This window comes from Mesocricetus auratus, unplaced genomic scaffold (assembly GCF_017639785.1).
Source record: "Mesocricetus auratus isolate SY011 unplaced genomic scaffold, BCM_Maur_2.0 Super-Scaffold_100007, whole genome shotgun sequence".
Classification (NCBI taxonomy): domain Eukaryota; kingdom Metazoa; phylum Chordata; class Mammalia; order Rodentia; family Cricetidae; genus Mesocricetus; species Mesocricetus auratus.
The window spans coordinates 10,937,407-10,954,357 of NW_024429191.1; the positions used below are offsets into that span (position 1 = coordinate 10,937,407).

Below are 16,951 nucleotides of genomic sequence, written 5' to 3' on the forward strand. Positions count from 1 at the left end.
GGGGCCGTATACATGATAAGTAGGCACTCTACCATTGAGCTACATGCCTACTTTATTTACCCTTAAGATGTCTTTGAATGTGTTCTTTGTTGTTAGTGTTCTCTCATAATATGCAGGCTTTTCCCTCTGGGTTGTTTTGATAATTTCTTCTCTTTGATGTCATTTTTTGTACTTTTATTCCTTTTCATCTTCACTATTTTTTCAATTTAGAAAGCCTGTGAATTATAGATCGTGGGCCCTATGAAATGATGCCTTCCACCCCCTTCCCCCTTTTGAGGTAGTGCTGTATTATGTGGCCCTGTTCCCTAGGCTGTCCTTGGGCTTCTAGCAATCATCCTCTCTTTCTGCCTCTTGAACACTGGGGATACAAGTATACACCACCGCATCTGGGCTTTAAAACATTTTTTTAAACATGAGAACTCAAAGGAAAAGACATGTGGACTAATCAGTTAGAGAAAGTCAGGTGTGATGACCCCCATGAAACACGAAGTTGGTGGTAGAAGGTCATCTGTCATCCCAAGTTCATTATGAGGTGCCTGTGAATGAAAATCGCATCTCTCTCAGGAACATCCTGTTCTGTGTAGCAGGGTTTCCTACAGCTGAAGTGTAGAGTGCTGGGATTAAAGGCATGTACCACCATGCCCAGCCATCATGTTTATTTTAAAGCTTAACAGACGCATGACTTTGTCACATGTTTAGACAAATTTAGCTGTTAATAGTTTTCTACTTTAAACTTCTCATTTAGGTGAGAGGTAAACGAAACCAGCAGATGGGTGAAAGGGTGTAGCTAAATTAGCAGAAAGAGAATCTGGTATTTTTTTTAATCAGTATCTGAACCTAAACTGGCACCAGACGATTTTGAGTGTATGTGTACCACACATGTAAAGGAGCTCTTGGAGGTCAGAAAAGGGTGTTGGATCTCCTGGAATGTGAGTGGTTGTGAGCTGTCATATGGATGATGGAAACCAAACCCAGGTTCTCTATAAGAACAGTGAATACTTTTAACCACTAAGCCATCTCTCATGTCCCTTTTTTTTTTTTTTTTAAGTTTCTTAGGTGGGGATCTGAACTCAGTTCCTTAAATACCAAGCACTTTACACTGAGCCAGCTCTTTAGTGCTAACTACATTTTGACCTTGACTAAATTCATAAATGCAGAGTGTTTACAGTTTTCACAAGTTCTGCTACACACACACACACACACACACACACACACACATTTCTTTAAGGTAAGAGAGCTGAATGAAGGTACCATATCTGAGAGTCCTTCATGGCTATCTTTGAGTTAATGGTGGATACAGACCTCCCTCTACATCCCGAAGAAGTGTGAAAATGGACAGGCCAGGCTGGGTGTGGTAACACACACCTTTAATCCCAACACTTGGGAGGCAGATCTCTGTGAGTTGGAGGGCAGCCTGCTTTACAGATCGAGTTCTGGGACAGCCAGGGCTACTCAGAGAAACCCTGTCTTAAAAACAAAACAAAAATAAATAACAACAGCAACGACAATAATAATAAGAGCAAAAAGGATGAACATAGCACCAACATGTGCCCCAGAGTTGAAGCTCTTTAGTATTGCTACTTTACAGTGCTTATTTGACTGTCTTGAGTTTGTGAAGAATTGGCATAAGTCTGGATCTGACAGTCCTCTGAAATACCTGCTTATTAGGTCATGGCTAGAGTGAAGGGACTGACATTTCCATGCAACATTGTTTATCACATGACACCTTTTGCCTCTTAACACAGGGTCTTACTACCTTCTACCTCAGCCTCCTCTGTGGTGAGATTACAAGTTTACATCAACACTCAGATATTCCACTTTTTAAAAATCTCACCATTTAAACCTCACTTCATCAGTTAAAGTGTTTCTTATCAGATTTGTGTACATCTATTGAAGTACTCTGAAACTATTTATATGAGTCCAGGCTTGCAAGTAAGGACCTTGAGGACATCTGATAGAAGACGTGTGGTCACTCAGGTGTAAGCAGAAAGGAAGGGGCTCTCTAGTTCTAGGGCTTCACAGCTCTTGAGCCCTGACTGGCAAGTCCTATGTGTGGTTGTGCAGAGCTTTCTCATTTCAGATTCCTCTTTGCATATATTAGATCATAGTCTTTTCTAAGTTACTAAGAGATACACGGAAGACACAGTTTTGCTGCAGAAAAGAAAGAGCAAAGGTAAACAGAGGTGTCTATTCTTAGCACCCAGATAAAACAATGTATGGCCTGGATTCCTCTAGAATTTTCTTAGTACATACATAGTTTTTAATTCAACAGTGAGGTTAAAATCTGTATTATCTACTACATATGTTTTTGTGCATTTGTGTGTGTGTGTGAGAGAGAGCGTGCACACATGCACGTGTTCATGCATGTACACGTGTCATGCATGGTTTACATGTGTCATCAGAGAACAACCTCCACTAGTCAGTTCTTTCCTGCCATGTTTGTCCAGTGATTGAACAGATTTGTCAGCAGGCACTTTTAACATCTGAGCTATCTTTTTTTTTTTTTTTTTTTTGGTTTTTTTCAAGACAGGGTTTCTCTGTATTGTTTTGGAAGCTGTCCTGGAACTCGCTCACAGAGATCCTCCTGCCTCTGCCTCCTGAGTGCTGGGATTAAAGGCATGCACCAACACCCCTGGCAACAGCATTCCCTTGTCTGTGAGTGGATATGCCTTTGAGCATTGATTGGTGTGATGCTATCATTCATGAGTGGACAGTGTTGGAACATTAATGATATGCTGTAATGCCTTCTGTTCTTGTATGTCAGTTGTCTTCATCTATCTGGGACCCTGGGTGTAGGACCTAAAACTAAATGTTATCTTCATTGTGGTGGGGCCACAACTTCTCTGAGTCATTGTATGGATATCATCAGGGTGGGCACCTGCCACTGCATCAGGGAAAGGAGTGAGGCTCTATGGGATTAGTGGTTCTGCACCTGGGAGAAGAGTGCTCATTATTTCTAAATATGCATCTTATATGTGCTGTTTTCTGTTCTCAGGACAAGATGCAAACTGGTGTTGATGGTGTGAATGCAGCCGAGGGTAGTGTCTTACCAAAGACAAGTATAGATCTAGGTTCAGGCAGCAATTAGTGTATAAATGATGAAGTTCAGGGCCAGGTCTGGAGACAGTCGCCTTAAGGTAGTGGGGCATGTTCAGTCTACTTGCCTGTTCCCTATTTGGCTTCAAGGCTGGCGTCTGCACTGTGCTAAGAAGACACCTCACCAATGCTGTCTGCGCTCAGTGGATGTCACAAAGAGCCAACAATTATTGGAGGAACTCATCCAGTTTGAGTTGGGTCTCTTAGACATAGATGGCCAAAGATACCGGACTAGGGGTGGGGAGTTATAAGAGTTAGACAGATTATCTCCTCAGCCCACAGTTGTCTGTTCAACCCAGTATGAACCCCCACCCCTTGTTTAATACAGTATTGCCCCTACGCACCTGGGTAAGGAGCTGGGACCGTAGGAACAAACTCTTAGAGAGAATACATTTGCTGCCTCTTGGCCTCTGCCCATTTTAGGCAGCAAGGTTAGTCTGTCAGGACTCAACTGAAGCAGAATTCTGGCCAAGGCTATTAGGAAAGAAACTCAAGGTCTCTGACTCTGAGGAGTATTCCATCATCTGCCACAACAAATTAAAGCTGGTACAGGCCTTGCCCCTACCTGTGGGTATTAGGTTGCTTCCTCAGGAGACTGGGGCAGAGTCAAGTGGTTGCTCTCAGTGCTGGAGAGAAGAAAGAAAGAACAAAACAAACCAACAACAAAAACCAGTGTTTCAAGCTAGGCCTAGTAGTACATACCTGTTAGGAGACTGAGGCAGAAGGATAAATGTTAGTTTGAGGCCAGTTTGGGCTGCATAGTAAAGCCTTGTCTCAAAACCAAAAAATGGGCTGGAGAGATGGCTCAGCTGTTAAAGAAGAGTATTAACTGGGATTCTAGAGGACCTGGGTTTTATTCCTAGTACCTACATAGCAACTCAATAACCATCTGTAACTGCAGTTCTGGGGATTTGACAAACCCTATCTGACTAGTGCAGACACCAGGCATTCATGGTGGTGCCCAGGCTTACATGCAGGCAAAACACCCACCATATAAACATATAAATATAAACAATTAATTAAAAATATATGCATCTCTTCACATGTCTGAGTCCTCTGGCACTGCCCTTTTTTTTTTGTTTGTTTTTTGTTTTTTGAGATAGGGTCTCTCTTTGTAGTCCTGGCTACCCAGAAACTCATTATGTAGACCAGGATGGCCTTCAACTCACAGAGAACCTCCTGTCTGTGCCTCCTGAGTGCTGTGATTAAAGACATATGCTACCATGCCCAGTTCCATCCTTGGCTCTTTATGTATGTGCATGATTAAACTCAGGTCCTCATGCTTACACAGCAGTCATTTTATAATTGATCTGTCTCCCTAGCCCCAAGTAAGTATTTTCATTGACCCATGTTAGAAAATTTCCTAGGAAACCTGAAGGGCATTTAGACACCAAGTAGCTTCTAGCTGGGAGGCAGATGAACCAGGGATTGAGATGCCATAGAAGTGCCAAATGTGGGTTTGGGTCTCAGCCCCCAGATCAGGCAGTAGTTCATAACTGCCTGTATCTTTGATTTCAGGAGATAGAATACCCTGTTCTGGCCTGTAGGCACCAGGCATACACATGGTGCACATGCATATGGTCCACTCTGGGTTGGCTATAGGTGACCAGAGTACCTCTCACTAAGGCCTGAATACCAGCTGTTATTTGGTGTGAAAAAAGCAGCGAGTTCCCACAGACCAGGATAGCATGCCAGGGCATGTTGCTGAACCAAGGTGGGCAGAGGCCAAGTAGTAGAATGCTGTAGCATCAATGTGGCTCAGGCTGAAAACATCCGGAAGCTACAGGGGTGAGTTGGTGTGAAGTATGAGATGTGAATCAGAGTTCATTCTTTGAGCTGGGCACTTGGCAGGCAGTGAGTTCAAAGCCAGCATAGTCTCCAGAACAAGTTCCAGGACAGACTCCAAAGCAATACAGAGAAACGGGTCTTGAAAAACAAAACAAAACATTCTTTGTGTCTCTGCATGTCTAAGTGCCATAGCATCATTTATTGAAAAGACTATCTTTTCTCCATCAATTTGTTTTCATACTTTTGTCAGGAATAAATTAGGTGTGTATGCAGGATCCCATTAGGTTTTTATTTTGAGAACATTGTAAAGTGCAGAGAGCTGACTATGGTGATACACACCTACAACTCCCCCCTCCCACCACACACACACATATTTGTAGGTGAGTTAGGAGTTTAAAGGTCATCCTTGGCTACAAAGCAAATTTGAGGTCAGTATAGGCTACATAAAATCCTGTCTCAACCCCCTCCCCCAAATAGCAGGGTAGTGATGGTGAATGCCTTTAATTCCTTTCAATCCCAGCATTCAGGAGGCAGAAGCAGGCAGATGTCTGTGACTTCAAGGCCAGCCTGGTCTACAGAGTGAGTTCCAAGACAGCCAGGGCTACACAGAGAGGCCCTGTCTTGAGGGAAAAAAGAAAAACAAAGAAACAGCGACAACGAAATAAAAAATAGTAAATAGGAAGAATAAAAACTGTAGAACTTTGAAAGAGGAATTTGAGGATCTTTTTTTTTTTTTTTTAATGTAGACAATGTTCCGTCTGCATGTATCCCTGCAGACCAGAAGAGGGCACCAGATCTCATTACAGATGGTTCTGAGCCGTCTCTCCAGCACCCCCAGTCCTTTTCTTTATGATTCCTAATTGTTGCAGGGATGGTTCTTCCACATCTCTGTGACATTCCCTCTTACAAATCATTGACAGAGCACTCCTTATCACATGAGCCAAAAGGTGTGTCTGTTTTCAGTAGAGTTGTTGCTGTGATTTTCTTGTCTTGCCAGGTCCTGCCTCTCTTCAGCCCCAAATAAGCACACAGATGCTATATTAATTATTAAACTGTTGGCCGATGGCTAAGGCTTCTTATTGGTTGACTCTGCCTTAATTATTAACCCGTTTATTAATCTATGTATTTCCACATGATGTTGGCTTACCGGAGGACACCTGGAGCTGTTACTCCTTTGGCTGCTACATGGTGTCCTCTTCTGCATGCCTCTCTGCCTCTCTCCCCAGCATCCCCCTCATATCCTAGCCCCGCCTATCCTGCCTCTACTGGCTATTGGCCAAACAGTGTTTTATTCATCAACCAATAAGAGAAGCTAGATGACTGACAGTGATTCCTCAGAGCCAGTACTGATGTATGGAAGTTGTAGATGGTGTGGGCAACTTGTAGCTGCCTTCTTCTCATCTGGGTTGTTCTTTCCATCTGTGGATATTAGGGATTGAATATATATAGCAGATATGCTCTTCGTGGAATACAGACTTACCACACATATGAATTAAACACCTGGGACTGTGGAAAAGGAAGGGACAGCAGGCTATGGAGTGGGATGGGAGGCAGTTGAGTATGCTCAAGGAATTCTCCACCCTGCTGGACTGTTGTGTGTTGCTGTAACTGAATAGGAGAGTGTTGACAGTCTGGAGGGCAGAGACCAAATCAGAAAGCTAACAAGTTTAAAATTTAATCTTTTTTTTGTTTTGTTTTTTTTCAAGACAGGGTTTTCTGTATTGTTTTGTAGGCTGTCCTGGAACTCGCTCTGTAGACCAGGCTGGCCTCGAACTCACAGACATCCACTTGCCTCTGCCTCCTGAGTGCTGGGATTAAAGGCGTGCACCACCAATGCCCGGCAAAATTTAATCTTTTTTACCTATACTTTTTGTTTGTTTGTTTTTCAAGACAGTGTTTCTCTCTGTAGCTTTTGAGTCTTTCCTGAGTTTCATTCTGTAGAACAAGCTGACCTCAAACTCACAGATCTGTCTGCCTCTGCCTGCCTCCTGAGTGTTGGGACTAAAGATATGAACCAGTGCTGGGACTAAAGATATAAACTACCACTGCCCAACATACTTAACTTTTTTTTATTTTGTTTTGTTTTTTGAGACAGGGGTTTCTCTGTGGCTTTGGACGCTGTCCTGAAACTAGCTCTTGTAGACCAGGCTGGTCTCGAACTCACACAGACCCGCCTGCCTCTGCCTCCACCTCCGCCTCCACCTCCGCCATGCTGGGATTAAAAGCCTGGCCCATTTTCCTTTTTTTAAGGACAGGGTCTCACTGTATAGTTCTGGCTGGCCTGGAACTCTGAATATAGACCATGCAGGCCTCCCTCAATTTGTAGTAATTCTCCTGTATCAGCTTTTTCTTGACTTGCTGGCATATAGTCATGTACTACCATGTGGTTTAATATTCTGAGTAATTACAGCCAAATTCAAGAACGATTTAGCAGTAAGCAGCATTGAGTTCTACTTCTGTGGTTGTGACAGTGTTGGTTGACATAGCTGTGCTGATTTTAAACTTGGTGGATAATAGGGTTTTGAAAAAAGTGTTTCTGCCTACTTCATCAAAGAAAATAAAGTTTTTGACTAACCAATAGTCACACATGGAGATAAGGGACTGATCCATATATCATGGCAGATACTTGGTGTGATTCCAAAGCGCTGGTTTCTCAAGCATCTGGCAGCCTCTTGGTAATTAACATACATCCCAGATTGAAGTTGCTGGTCTTGCCTTTCCCTGACCAGCCATGACCCTTTAGTACCCAGTGCAATTAATCTGGGGCTGTGGTGTGTAGTCAGAATGCTCTCTGACTAATAGATGGCTTCATTTTCCCACCACTGTGGCCTCCCCGTGTCTCCTTGCACTTCAAGAATGAGAGGAGTGTTAGTATGCACTGCTCTTACAAAATACCACCTTCCTTCCTGAGTTTAGATGCTAAACCTTTTGAAGTACAGAAGCGTGCCTTTTAAGATTACATGCTCTCTGGCCCAGTTGATAGTCCTCATATCCTAAAGAATAATAGTTTAGGATTCTGAGATGCCTGTCCAGTCACATCTTGTTGAAGGGCCCTTGCACGGTTGATGGAGTTAGAATTTTCTGGACGTTTCTGTTCAGCTGGCACATGGATGTTCCAAAGAAGACCTATTCCCTCAGAAATGATTTGGGTTTTCCTTCTACTCCAAGTGTATGGTATGGAGTGCCTGACAGTCAGCATAGTCTGTGGCTTACTACTTAATGGGAAAGGCTCTAACCCTAGGATCCACCTTTCAAATGGCCTCATCCTTGTTATTTTCTAATTTACTGACTTCAGATGCTGTGAGTAGTACTATTGAAGGCCATCACTGTATAGCCCTGGCTGGCCTGAAATGCTATATTAGTGGTTCTCAACCTGTGGGTTGCCACCCTTTTGACAAACCTCTATCTCCTAAAATATTTACGATTCATATCAGTAGCAAAATTACAGTTATGAGTAGCGATGAAAATAATTTTATGATTGGGATCACCACAACATGAAGAATTTTATTAAAGGGTTGCATTAGGAAGGTGAGAGGCATTACTCTATATGAACCCAGAATCCACCTTTGCCTCCCAAATGCTGAAATTAAAGGGATTTACCACCATCCTCAATTGAGCGCAATCTCTAAAGAAGAGAATTAACAGGAGGCCCTATAGCCAATGGTCTCACCCTTCTTAATGCTGTAACCCTCATGTTGTGACCCCCCCAACCATAAAAAAATTTTTACTGCTACTTCCTAACTATAATTTTGCTATTATTAGATCAGATATACATATTTGATATGCAGGATATCTAATAGGGGACCCCTGTGGAACGGTCATTTGACTCCCAAAAGGATTGCAATCCACAGGTTAAGAACCACTGCTGGCCGGGCGTTGGTGGCGCACGCCTTTAATCCCAGCACTTGGGAGGCAGAGGCAGGCGGATCTCTGTGAGTTCGAGGCCAGCCTGGTCTACGGAGCGAGTTCCAGGACAGTCTCCAAAACACAATACAGAGAAACCCTGTCTCGAAAAACCAAAAAAAAAGAACCACTGCTATAGATGTACAACCACTACAGGGTTGTCCCTCAGCACAACAGTGTAGAATCCAGATTCCTGTGTTAAAAGTGAGGTCAGGATGTAGGCAACAGTAGTGTTTAAATTACTGATTATGTAGTGTTTAGTGCTAACAACTGGCTATCCATTGTAGGGTCAGAGGATCAGCTAGATTTTATGTGTGTATATATATTCAATTTGGATAAAGATAAAAAAAGTTAAAACAGCAAGTAGAGGTTAGGGAGCTAACTTAGTCAATAAAAGGTTTGTCATTCAAGTTTGAGGGCCTGAGTTTCCTTCCCAGTACTTGTGTAAAAAGCCAGATGTAATAATCAACACTAGGGAGATGGAAACAGAATCTTTGGAACTGGCTGACTAGGTAGTCTAGCCTTATCATCAAACCCCAGGACCCAGTGAGAAACCTTGTCTCAAAAGTAAGATGAATAGTCTTCTGAAGATCACCTTCAAGGTTGATCTCTGGCTTACACACACACACACACACACACACACACACACACGCACGCACGCACGCACGCACGCACGCACGCACACACACACACAGTATTTGAAGCCTGTGTGGTAACACATAGATGTAATCCCAGCATTTGAGGAGCTAAGGCAGAGGGAATGTGAATTTGAGGCCAAGCTGAACTACATAGTAAGCTGAACTACATAGTAAGACTCTTCTTAAAACACAAGCAGAAAGCTAGGCAGTGGTGCCGTACACCATTAATCCCAGCATGTGGGAGGCAGAGGCAGGCTAATCTTTGTGAGTTTGAGGTCAGCCTGGTCTACAGAGAGAGTTCCAGGACACCCAGGGCTACACACAGAAACCCTGTCTCGAAAAAAAACCTGGGGGGAGGGCGGGAAACACAAGCAGAAACTTAGAGGAACTGGATAGGATAGATCATGTACTTGGGAAAGCAGAGGCAAGATCACTGCAAGTTCAGGACTAGCCAGAGCAGATCTCTGTCTCAAAAAAAAAATCTTTTAATGTTTTTAAGTAATAATAGAACAATGTATTTATAACCTAAATTAAACAATCTGTCTAGGCACAATAAAAAAGTTACAAGGGGCCCTGTATGGTCCCTTAGTCCCAACTATTCCTGTGGGTCCCAACTATTCAGAAAGACTGAGGCAGGATCATGTATTCAAGGAATCAGAGTAAGAGGACCCTGAATATAAGGAAAAGTATGTATGGCTGGAGAGAAGGCTCAGCAGTTAAGAGGACTGGCTCTTATTCCAGAATTCTCGGGTTCAAGTCCTAGCACCCACATGGCAGCTCACAACTGTCTATAACTCTAGTTCCAGGGGATACAACACCCTCATACATATATGTATTCAGGAAAAACACCAATGAACAAACATTTTTTTGAAAAAGTATGTTGAAGGAAAAAATATTTTGCATGAATATCTATGTATATATTATATAGGTACTAATATATATGTATATTAATAGTAAACATATTTGGAGGGCTGGAGAGATGGTTCAGTGGTTAACAGCACTGGCTGCTCTTGTAACAGACCCTGGTTCCATTCCTAGCACCTAAACATCCACTCAACTGTCTGTAACTCCAGCTCCAGGAGATCCAGTTCCTTCTTCTGGGTTCTGTGGGCACCAGGCATGCTCATAGTACACTTACATGCCTGTAGGTCAAACACTCTTATACATAAAATATTTTTTGTTTGTTTCTGGTTTTGAAACAGGGTTTCTTTTTGTAACCTGGTCATTCTAGAACTAGCAAGACAGTCTTTCTTTGTAGCCCTGGCTGGCAAGAAACTTGCTATGTAGACCAGGCTGGTTTCAAACTCACAAGAAATCAACCTGCCTCTGCCTCCCAAGTTCTGGGCTTAAAGGTACATGCCACTATACCCAGCTAAAATATTTTTTTTAATTTGAAAACTTACAAATTTACAAATCACCTAGTAGTAGGCAAGGACCAAAAGCTATAAAGAGATGAAGAGAAAAACAAAAGACATGTACCCAAATTTGTCCTTAGAAAAAAATGCAGATTAATTATCTTGGGTTTTTTTTGGCCAATTGTGTAGCAGCAACTGGATTCTGGTACCCCTAGTAGTGGGGCTTTGACCTACCTCCCCATACCTACCCAGCAGCAGATTTCATCGGTGTGTTCTGTCCAAGGGGTATCGTTGATGTCTGGAGCTCAAGGTCGTGAGTTAGAGCCCCAGTGGCTTTTGGGGGCTGTTCTAGAAATACTTATTGGGTTGGGCCAGAAGTGGGTTACTTTGTACTGTAACAAGGAACATGGATCCTTTCTGTTTGTGCTCTTCAGGAGAAAGATGGAGTATTTTCTGCTACCCAAATGTTACTCTATGAATGTATCCTTAAAATGCCTTTCCAAAAATAGGAAACATCTGGAAAGATGCCCAGGGCTTAGACCCTCTTTAATCCTTTCCCTTCAAATTGGGAAGAATGGAATGATGAGAGGAGCAAGGAGATGGAGATACATGACTTTTCTGCTGTTTTTCTCTGAATTTCTCATGCGGTTATCCAGATAACTAACAGTGTATATTAAAATAGTTTGCTCTGCTGTCACTCATGTGCCTTTCTTATTCACAGGTATGGATCTTGGAGGGAGCCCGTCAACCCCTACTATGTCAACTCTGGCTATGCCCTGGCCCCAGCCACCAGCGCCAATGACAGTGAACAACAGAGCCTGTCCAGTGATGCTGACACCCTATCCCTTACGGATAGTAGCGTGTAAGTCCCATGCTTGCTGTCTGCATTCTTCAGTGCTCTTTGCTGACCCCACTGACTGGTCCTTACTGCTTGATTCTCTTAAAGCTTGACCTCAGTGTCGCTAAAAAAACAAACACAAAGCTGGCCATGGTAGCATAGATTTGTAAGCCCAACACTTGGGTAGCTGAAGCAGGAGAATTGCCATGAGTGCCACACCAACCTGATCTATAGAATGAGACTGTCAAAACAAAAACCCTAAAGAAAAAGGACAGACAGCCATGTGAGTACTATTCTTCAAAACCTATCCCCAAGGCCAAGGGGTAATTCATGAGGGCCCTGGGTTTAGTCTCCAGCACAACAGCAGAATGGTTTAAAAATCCTGGAACAGAATCCAAGCTAGAGTTGAAGTTTGTATTAGCTTCCTCTCTTGGAGGCCAAGGCTACTACCTGCAGCTTTAGAGACCAGAGGACTCAAGATTGGAGCTGCCAGCCAGAAACTGGAGGTTCATTTTCTCCTAGCCACAAAGGATAAGTTTCACTGGGAAGACAGGCCCAGGAGACAGTCCTGGAATCCATTAGGCTGCATAAATGTGTTTTTTGTCCATGCTCTTCTGCCCCATACCTTTTTATAATATGGAATATTGTTTGTTTTTTGTTTCTCGAGGCAGGGTTTCTCTGTGTAACAGTCTGGTTGGCTGTCCTGAAACTCATTCTGTAGATCAGGCTGTCCTCAAACTCACAAATATCCTCATGCTTGTGTTGGGATTAAAGGTGCCACCACCACCCTCCCGACTATGGACTTTCTAATTACATGCCAGTTGCCTAGCCCTAGATTGTAAATTTTTTAAAGTAGCATATTTTTAAAGCGGCAATATTTTTAAAAGTAAGCTTATTAAAGAATGATTTTTGCTGTTGTTCACTGCTGCGTCCAAAGTCACTCCTAGTTAAGCTTGAGGGGCCTAATACTTGTTGAATGAGTAAATTCCACGCTGATTTTGCTGAAGTATGTGTTACAGGCATTATTAAAAAATATGGTTCAGCTACAGTCATATATTAATTCATAAATAACAATTAAAAATAAGTTTGTGGTAGTTCATGCCTTTAATCCCAGTACTTAGGAGGCAGAGTCAGGGCTACACAGAGAAACCCTCTCTTGGGATTAAAAAACACACACACACAAGTATGAAACACATAATACTATTTATGATGGTAAAACATTACAAGAAAATAAGGCTAGGGGCTGGAGAGATGGCTCAGCAGTTAAGAGCACTGTTTGCTCTTCCAGAGGACCCAGGTTCAATTCCTAGATCCCACATGGCAGCTCATAACTATCTGTAACTCCAGTTCCTTCATGCTCATACAGACATACATACAGGCAAAACACTAATGCACGTAAAGTAAAAATAAGTAAATTGAAAAAAAAAGAAGTCTAGAAGTTTGAAATTTTGCTGTCTATTCAAAAAGCCTGGAGTAGTTTTTAGGACTCAATACAGAAGCCAAATTAACATCTCAGCCAGACCAGTCAGCAGGTCAGAAGGACAGAGCCAGAGATTCAGCCAGTAAGAGTATTTGGGAAACCCATTTGTCCAGGACTAAGTACTTCATCTTGGTTCTGTTCCCTTCTTCTGTCTCCATACCAGCTTCTCTGTCCCCAGAGCAGCTGGACCACTTGCCAGGTGCTCACCTCCATCTCCCTCTCACCACACTTGCTGGATGTAGTTTTGGAGGACGCTTCCCCTTTATGTTCCTGTCTTTTGTTGTTGTTATTGTTGTTTGTTTTGTTTTTTTGGAGACAAGGTCTTTCTATGTGGCTATTCTGGAAGTCATTATGTAGACCAGGCTGGCCTCAGCTCACCAAGATCTGTCTGCCTCTGCCTCTGCCCCTGCCCCTGCCTCCTGAGTGCTGGGATTAAAGACATTAGCCAACACCCTCGGCTTATACCAGTTTTGTGGCTGGTTCTTTTCATCTGCCTGCACTTAAACATTCTCCCAACACCTGACTTTTAAAAACAAGAGCATGCCATTTTCTGCTGCTCAGAACCCAGTTTGGCCATTGCTGTGTGACATATATTATAGGCATGTACCATTCTACCTGGTTAATGGAGTGCTGGGTTAGTCCCCACGCTTCATGCATTCTAGGCAAGCACTCTGTCAGCTGAGCTATGTCCACAGGCCCAAGCATAGGCAGTTTTTCTTTGACAATTTGTTCATCTTGGATTTTATTGGGAGACTTAATAATTTGGGGTACAAATTGCCACCTATACTTTGAACATAAATCTGAGGCAAAAAAAAAATGAAATGCTGCTTCTCACTATATCTGCTGGGATAGCTCACAAGTTTCTCACGTTGGAACCACAGTTGGATCACACAACTGTTCAACAAGGTGTTCCTAGTATTCCACCCATCCTTAGATGTAGATTTTGAGGACAAGCCTAAGCCCCAGAAGTTGGGGATTTTAAAGTGTTGTGTAGAAGTATAGAAGAAACCGGTTTCAGCTGCTGGCTTTAGGCCACCTACTATATTGAGTGTCTAGGAATCCAAGTCATGAATTTTAAACTCCCACTCCTCTATCTTTTATGTCCCCTTTGCTTTTATAAAAGGAAAAAGCACTGTAATACTACTCTCTTGCCCAGGCACACCAAGCACCTGAGCAGGTTGCCAGGGCAACCCTCCCCTGATTGGGACTGTGTCTTTTCCTGCTGCCAAGAGTAGTACTATTGGGGTTCTGCTGCCCTTGATGTCTTCTGCCTCCTCCAGAGGGACAGGATACTCAGACCATACACCTTAACTACCCTGTGGACTCTGATTAGCAAGATCATTTAAAAACCCATCCCATTCAGCATGGAGATTGCAGTCCCCCCACCCACCTGTTTTCATGTAACTAGAGAGCTGTAGCGAGAGGACCCAGCACTTTCATTAGTCTGTCTTTTCTGAGTTGCTAGTTCCATTTGTTGCTATGACTGATTCCTAAAGCAACTTCCAGAACCATGGGATGGTGGCTGGGCAGTTTCACAAGGTGTTGGATATGGCATCTATTTTAAATGAGCAAGAAAGAGCCTGGGCCGGGCGTTGGTGGCGCACACCTTTAATCCCAGCACTCAGGAGGCAGAGGCAGGCGGATCTCTGTGAGTTCGAGGCCAGCCTGGTCTACATAGTGAGTTCCAGGACAGCCTCCAAAGCCACAGAGAAACCCTGTCTCGAAAAAAACCAAAAAAAAAAAAAAAAAAGAGCCTGACCTTTTAGTGACCTTAGTCCTTGGGTTTATAGCACCAAAGGCTGTTTATAGTTTGCCTTACATGTTTGTTTCACTCTTCTAAAATGCTTACAGTGACCTGTGTTCAGTCCCCAGAATTCACATAATGGAAATTGTCCTCTGACCTCCACACATGTGCTGTGGCATATGTCCTCAAACACATACGTGCACAGATTATATACATGGTGTTATGTGTGTGTATACATAGTAAAAATTCTTGTAATGTGAAAATGATTCTTAGTTATAAAACTTTCAGACTTTGTAAATGCAGATACATAAAGTAAGGGCAGTTGATCTTTGTTGAATACTGAGTAAGTAGTAACTGGAAGAACAGTCCATGACTGAGCTCCTGGGCTTTGTTATCATATATGAGGGTGTGTGTGTGTATGTGTGCAAGCACGCACGTGTGTGATGAAGTGCATGTAAGAAACTGTGGCTGTGCGCATATAGTCCCATGTATGCTTGTACATGGGGTGTTATAATGTGGATATCATTGCTATCAGTAATGACTACAATGGTCTGGTAAGTATATGGTATTATGCTGTACCTTATTTTCTGCTTAAGCTAATGGCTTTATCTTTTGTCTATTCAGGGATGGAATCCCCCCATACAGGATTCGTAAGCAGCACCGAAGGGAGATGCAAGAGAGTGTCCAAGTCAATGGGCGGGTGCCTCTACCTCACATTCCTGTAAGTACCACATATTCAGCAGCACTGTGCCTTCTCTCCAGATGCCTAGCTGGTTTCCTACACAGAGTTGGCCACCAAGGCACCTATCAGTGGGAGAGGCACTTGTTAGACTTCCTAGGACCCACACCTTACCACTGGGCACAGCAGACAGTCTGGGTGATGTTGGAGTAAGAGATAACCATCAAAGTGGATAGTCTAAGATAGCTCCTAAAGCCTGAAAGGGTTCCTAAGCTCTTTATCAGGGAGTGTCCTCCAGGTGGCACCCTCCCTTCACTGCATGATTTCTCTGTAAAGTGAGATGCTCTCCCTCTTGGATGGGTTTTGACTTGAGACCCAGCCCTGGACACTGCAAGTCACCTGACTCCAGGGTATGGTTACAAATCCATCCAAGTGCTTTACTACTCAAGAAATTCAAGGAATTTGTCTTTTTTGTGATAGAGCAATGGGTGCTTACACTGACAACTGATGACACACAGAGTAATTATTTCTGGAACACAGGCGTTGGGCAGAAAGGCTTCTAGGAGAGCTTGGTGAGCTTGTGGCAGTGTCCTCCACCCATGCCTTTGTAGGGAGGGTGGGTGCTTCAGAGCATCACACAGGCATCAACATTTCTTTTCATTGATTTTCAGATAGCAACTGTGTAGCTGTGGCTTTACATTGAGCTCAATGTGTAGACTAGAGTGACCTTGAACTCACAGAGTTCCACCTGTCTGCATCCTGGGTGCTGGGATTAAAGGAATGCACCATCACACCCAGCCTCATCAGAATTTCTTTTCCTTTTTTCCTTTTGGCTTTCCAAAAAAAAGGTTTCTCTATATGACAGGCAGTCTTGGCTGCTTCCCTGGAACTTCCTTTCTAGACCAGGCTGGCCTTGAACTCACAGAGAGCTGCCTGCTTCTGTTTGCCTCCTGAGTGCTGGGATTAAAGGCGTGAACTGCCAGACCAGAATTTCTTAGTTGGTGTCTTTCAGCTTTTTGGTTGAACCTTCAGTTCCCAAGTCAGGAAAGTTATGTTGTGGTAGGAAAATCACATTTATTCTGTATATTATACATTTTATGTCTCCCATTGATGTAACAGATCCTAGAGTCCCAACCCTCTCGAGTGCAGTCCTACCCTGATTACACTCAGCCATGCATCAGGACCAGGCACTACCATCTAGGATTTTCTTCAAACGGGTTTATGCCCTGGAAATGCTGTGGATTACGCTACTTCAAGACCATAAGTCTACCCTAGGAGTTCCTAGTGCTGTGCTTACTCATCTTGGCCCTGTGTTTCTCGTGCTGTTTGCACTGAGCCTCAGGCATTCCCCCACTGTATGTCCTGAATGTTTCTCTGTGACAGGTTAGGAGTGTGAGTGTAGACCATGTTGACCAAGGTACTGACCACCA

The 16,951-nt window shown here is 43.3% G+C and overlaps 1 protein-coding gene across 2 annotated transcripts in view; it reads left to right on the forward strand.

Moving 5' to 3' along the window:
• The window catches only part of Axin1 (axin 1), a 46,905-nt gene that overhangs the window by 18,407 nt on the left and 11,547 nt on the right, over positions 1–16,951 (forward strand). For both annotated transcript variants that reach the window (XM_005081554.4, XM_005081555.4), the window contains exons 3-4: positions 11,502–11,642; positions 15,467–15,563. In XM_005081554.4, coding sequence (XP_005081611.1) covers positions 11,502–11,642; positions 15,467–15,563 — 238 coding nt within the window. The remainder of the gene's footprint in view (positions 1–11,501; positions 11,643–15,466; positions 15,564–16,951) is intronic.